Source organism: Puccinia triticina, chromosome 11A, assembly GCF_026914185.1.
Source record: "Puccinia triticina chromosome 11A, complete sequence".
NCBI lineage: Eukaryota > Fungi > Basidiomycota > Pucciniomycetes > Pucciniales > Pucciniaceae > Puccinia > Puccinia triticina.
The window spans coordinates 4,229,352-4,235,416 of NC_070568.1; the positions used below are offsets into that span (position 1 = coordinate 4,229,352).

At 46.0% G+C, this 6,065-nt stretch overlaps 1 protein-coding gene across 1 annotated transcript; it reads right to left on the bottom strand.

Moving 5' to 3' along the window:
• Positions 1 to 2,238: 2,238 nt before the first annotated feature.
• On the bottom strand, positions 2,239 to 4,336 carry PtA15_11A403 (uncharacterized protein; the record flags this gene model as incomplete). The annotated part of the gene is made up of 3 exons (XM_053161308.1): positions 2,239 to 2,524; positions 2,595 to 2,662; positions 4,160 to 4,336. The coding sequence occupies 3 exons, from the start codon at positions 4,334 to 4,336 to the stop codon at positions 2,239 to 2,241; spliced, it is 531 nt and encodes a 176-aa protein (XP_053025267.1).
• Positions 4,337 to 6,065: the final 1,729 nt, after the last annotated feature.

The window sequence follows — 6,065 nt, forward strand, 5'->3', positions numbered from 1 at the left end:
GATTTTCAAGTCCTCTAATAAGTTGCTTGTATTGACTTGCTTTGAGTGCCGCCTGATTATTTCTGATGTACTGAAGCCGTTGGCGCTCCACACAGACGTACATGTCGACGACGAGTTCTTGCAGGAGGGACCGCCCGCGAAGAATTGCTGAAAAGTGACCAGGACGTTCGAATAGCAGGTGGGCATACCACTCAAGAGATCCAACCTTCCTGTTTCGAACTGAACAACTTGTCAGCAATGTTAACTTCAAACTAAGAGATCGTGCTCACCTCGTTCCGTTGAGCATCTGTAGAGCTGGTGCCATTGCTGTTCGCCCCTTGGGAAAAAAAGCGGGTAGCAGAGGGGAAAATAGGAAGAATGTGTATCGGATATGGAGACCAGTTTGTCATCCTTTTGATGAAGAAGGATATCCCTCTCTTCCAAGATTTCACCATCCCCAGAAACTACAGCTGCGACTTCACTCATTGTGGGTTCATTATACCTCTTTGGGTCATCCCCAGGTCGCAAAATTCCTTTTAACTTGAGTGTTTTCGCGTTGGCTTCGTCGAGGATTTGCCGGGCTGACTTGAAGACTTTAGCATAGGGGTTGTGACTGTACATGAAGCTCATGATAGTGGAAACAGTCGAAGGTAAAAGGCCGGCGACTCGCCCATTGGAAAACCCAATACCTTCAGCTTTCCGAACGCGGAGCTCTGCTTCGTTGGTGCCATGGTCGCCAACAACAAAAATTTGGGCAAACCCAGGGTTCGACTTGTCAACCGGTTCTATGCTAGATATCAAATGGGTTAACCCTCCTGACATCCTAAAGACGTTGACACCTAATGGTCCTTGCACTGTTCGATCGATATTTGCTCGTAAGGATGTAAATGAAACTGCATTGTTGTACATCCGGGTGAATTTTTGGAAGTTGGTTGCAGCTAAAAAGTTGATCGTTAGTGGGTTTTGATGACGAAAGTAATTTATGGCGCTTACAAGGTGTTGTGCCGGTAAATAAACTTTTGAGCACATTTGGATAGCATTTTGCCGCTTCGTCGAAGATGGGGAGGCGGACCTTGTTCTTTCCGCAACACATCATATAATCTATCACAGCCTTGTGTCGATCGCCCACAGAACATTCAGACGCCCAATGAAGTGCTCCACAGGAACCACACGGACGGTTACATGTCCCTATGTTAACAGGAATCGTGGCAAAATTGTAAGATAAAATATGAGATTCGCAATTGCGGCCGGTGTTTGTGACTATTTTTCCTTTGATGTCTACCATGACTTGTGGAACTTGCCAGGCGGCGTTTAGGAATATCAGTCGTAAGATTTGGGTTGAATGAAGGAGAGACTTCCGGATTATTTGTCGGAAAATATTACCACCCTCAAGCTCGCTCTGAGGCCAATTTGCGGCTCGTAACCGTGTCTGTGATGTATAGATGGAGACCGCGGGTTGATACATGAGCAACAATCGTCAACAATGCGCTCAATACTGTCTGGTTGACAGTGGACTGGTTTGAAATCAGATGGCTCTCACCATGGCAGCGCCTGTTAAAATGAATTCACCCCACCGTTCCAGTCAAGGCACGTCTCGGCTGTTACAATTTCCCTGCGGTCAAGCAGCACACAGTCTTTAAAATCAACTTTATCAGACCTTCGCTGCAAAGTCCCTGCAAAGATTTAGCGGCAAGGTGTGCGAGTATTTCGATTTCAACAAGCAATACCCAGAAGTTCAACTGGGCACAGGGCAGTTAAAATAACGACTCAAATAAGCTCACGGGCACGAGTTGATGTTCAATTTTCACAAAGGCAAGTTCATTATCCAATCGACTCGACGTTCTCCTCTGGCTTACATGACACATTAAAAGCAACCGAGCAGCTAGATCAGACAGTAAGCCTCGCCGGATACACTTTGACGGTTACATGATAATTCGGTCAAACTAAAAGATCAATCAAACATTTGATGACGCAGGATCTTACTGAGATATGCTGAAATGGAAAAAATGAAAGCATCTGACAGTGATTATCAAAGAAATATGAAAAAGTTTTACTGACTGGCAACGCTCATTGTCCGAGTATGAGAGCACTTTTGAAAAAGGAGATGTCGAAAGGATTCTGGAGCATCGCTAGAAAGCGTGCATGAATTTGATGTGAGACTTATAAGAGCCAAAATTCCAAGCATGAGTTGAGTCGAAGAAGTACTGGTGTTGGGGGAACCGGCGGGTGGTGAATTGTTGGTGAATGTTACAACCCTCTTCATAACTTCTTGAGCCTTTTCGCAGCATCCTTGAGAATCGCCTTACGAGGTCGGCCACGTCCCGTTTTTGGACAGTTATCGTCGTCTTCCTCCTCCGCCGGTTCAGATTGGGGTTCATCCTCCACCCCATGTTCTTCTTTGAGAAATTCTTTGGGCGAGGCTTTTTGTTTGCCTTTAGAGTCCGATCCTCCTGCTTCAGGAGTCATTTGAATGAAGGTTCGCTTCGCTGGAGACACAGATGGGCTTGGTGAATCCGACGGCGAGTCGGTGTTCCCTAGTTTCACTCTGAGATAACCAGTGAGTCGTCAGGGTCAAGATGGAGAGACGGCTGGAACTAACATGTTACGACCTCTACCGTGGATGCCGACCTTGATAGGAGACAAAGATCCGGAAGCGCGGCTTGGTTGGTGTCCGCTTGTTATACTACAATCGTTGACCTGTAAGAAATTTTTTTAGTTTGGCTACTTTGCTGGTGATCAAATTATCTTACAAGGACAATTGCGATTTTCTCCTCGGTATCAAAATCCACAAGGACGCCCGCGATCTTGCATTCTCGGCCAATGACGTAAAGCAAGTGCGTTTTAATGAAGTTTTTCGTGCCGGGGACGACATACTTGACTTTGAAAGTTTTGTGCCGGCGCTCCTGAAGAGACAGAGGTTAATTTATGTAACGGTGAGACGAAGATCAAGCTTACTTGGGCGTCCCAGTCGTTGTGTTCCATGATGACTTCCAATCGGCTATCGTTTCCAATGACAATTTCATCGCGTTTGATGACCAAGCCTAACCCGAGAATATTGGTTTTATTGATAAAATCAAATCCTTCATTGCCGACTTCGCGGATGCGTGAGACGGAGTGTTGGTTGTATGTTAAAATTGGGGTTTTGCCATTGTTGGTGGCAATCAATTTCCCTGACATGTAGTAAATGTTGTTCGGGAGGAGCAGGTTAGTAAGGGCCGTGTTTGTATTCAAAGTGACTTCAAAGTCCCAATGGGTAGAACCGTCCAGCCCGCCGCATTGAAAGAACGACTGAGTCGTCACATTTCCGTACTGATTTGCTCGGATATTCTCAGGGATTGACTGGACGAAACGTCAGGGTGAAGACAATTATGTGAGCAAAGCAATAGTGGGAGAGGTACGGAGATTATCGATAATCAACAAACCTCTTCCAAAGGTTTGTATAGGCTAGTCGTGTGGACTGGGTGGTTGGGGGCCCTGTTTAATGCCATTTTGCGCGGCGAAACTGATTGTAAAGTTTGGGGAGATTAAGTTTGGATAATTTGGATTACCGGTAGACAAAAGGTGATTGGATGTTGAGTGTAACTGTTGGATTGAAGGTGGAAGTGATAGCAGTAGTTGAAGAGAAGTGGGAAATTGAATGAGTTAGTTTAAGAGCGCAGACAGGGGTTATATATAGTCGACGACACGGCGACCGTTCTTTAGGGAAATAATGCAAAATTGGCCCCGATTGGAGTGCCCGTTCAAGCGAAGAGCTCGAGTCTGTAAGCATGATCGTTAGGCCCTCGTGAAACGAAGTGTGACTCGAGATAGTGAACCCTTTTTCTGAAACTTCGCGACACCGTTGAGATTTCAGCCAACGTTCACCTGCTGGGTTACCGTAAATATGGAGACGACCGTGGGTCCAGATGTTCGGCGTCTGAGTAGATGAAACGAGGAGGTTTTGATCCCCACGACGGGCTTGAAGAGGTCGGCAAGGCGAGAACACTCGCCAAATACTGGATTGTTAGACCCTGATCAATCGACGTGTGACTCAACTTGTTGAACCCTTTGCCTGAGAGTTGGCAACACCTTTGAGATTTCAGGCAACGTTCGCCGAGTTCGTCGCTGTAAATATGGAGATGACCGTGGCTCAAGAGATTTGGCGTCTGAGGAAATGAAACGTATAGGTCTTGACACGCACGACAGGCTTGAAGAGGGAGGCAAAGCCAAAACCTGCGCCAAGTACTCGCCGAATCAGGGGCAGATAGGCGTGAATGTTTATTCTGGTTGCGAGTATCGAGGATAAGGGGATGAATATTCCGGTTTGGGAGAAGGGTGTGACACGTACATCAACCCTCTGCGGTGGGGATAGGCCCATACCAGGCGGGAGATAATTGGTATTCGGTTCAGTCCTGGGGGTGGAAAAAGTTGGGCTTCATAGGAGTTGTTGTGTAGTTAGCACGGAGGCTCGCGTCAGATGTCCAAATGGGGAAAGCATTAGGGTGTCCGCTGTATCGAGTTCTGGGAGAGCGTGGGCTAGCCAGGCTTGTGTGAACCCTTGCGGATCTCGGCTCAAGGGCACAGCATCCATTTAAGGAGAGGTTGAATTCGGCGGGTTGTCTGGGATGGGCGAGTTTCCCCTGTTGCAAGTGCACAGGTTGAAATAAGTCCGTTCATACTTTAAACTTCAGAATTTTACTTTGAACATAAACTTCAGAATTTTACTTTGAACATTAGCTTGCGAGGCATTTGCCAACGGTTTATATATTTGATGAGCTGCTATGACATAAATATTCGAAATGGCCAGTAGTATAACTTTGCAAAAAGATACGGTATTCGAGGAATCATCCGGCCGCACTTGCGGAAGGATATTTCCGGAGCTGTCGAGGCCGAAAAAAGTAGACACACTTGTGGAATCTTTTGGGTGCCAGATTTATCGACTCGTACGCTGTGCATTTGCCAGTAGTAGAACTTTACAATAAAAAGAGTATTTGAGACAACCTCCGGCCGCACTTGCGGAGAGATTTTTCCGGGAGTCTCGAGGTTGAACGCATCAAAATAATTTTACTTTTATAAAAATTCACCCACCTTCAACCCCTTGCGATTGCAACAGGCGAGGTGGTTAAATCCGGCACCTTTTCATTCATGTTTCATGAATTGGGGAGCCAGTCCGAGTGCATTAATGTTCGGGGACTTAAAATAATTTTTTTGCGGCATCAAGTGAACCTACTTTTGCCAAGAAGGATAGAAAGAAATGCAAGGCAAAATGCCAAAACATGAAGCCTTTGGGGTTTCTTAAGAGAGGTGGGGGGAAACCCTTGATCTAAATTTACACGAAAGTGTGGATTTAATATACTTAGATGATCAGTCCTTTGGCTTTTAAGCAGTCTAGAATTATGAAAAGGTGAGTAATGTTCCCGATGAGGCCCCCAATTGTGAGCCTGAGTCTCTATAGTGACAACAGGACACAAGAAATGGGGGGTCAATAGTTGGATTTCTTGGGATAAAGAAACTACAACTATAAGAGAAAAAGAGAAAGAGAGAGAGAAACTGAGCAGGAACAGGATAAAGAGAAGTACTAGGTTATTCTAGTGGGAATGCACATCCACTGGCAATGCTACTCTTCAGAAGAGTGCAGCTAATCTGTACTAGAAGTGCTACAGCTTCCTCTCAGGAGGGTATCTGGATTAGATAAGTTTAATCCAGCCACAATTTTTTAGCTTCCTACTGGATAGTCAAGGTTCTTAAAGGGAAACCTGAGGGACAGCCCTGTAACCTAGATTTGAGGCAAAGGCCAAGTGATAATAAGGGACAGCCCTGTGATCAAGATAGAGGCAAAGGCCTGTGGATTTGGAGGGACAGCCCTGTGATCAAGAAGGAGGCAAAACCAGAAGAAAGAGCAGATCAAGCAAGACACAGAGTTGTACCTCTGAGATAAACAAGGTTCAGTGAAAGAGGTTACTTACTGTCAATATCCTAGGCGCCTGTGACGGTAGGTATACTGGGAGTATAGTAGGCTCTTTGGTGGTGATCCTGGAGTTATCTGGGTGGTGGTTCTGGTATGCTGAAGTCTGTGGATCCTCCAGCTGCATGGGGGATCCTGACTT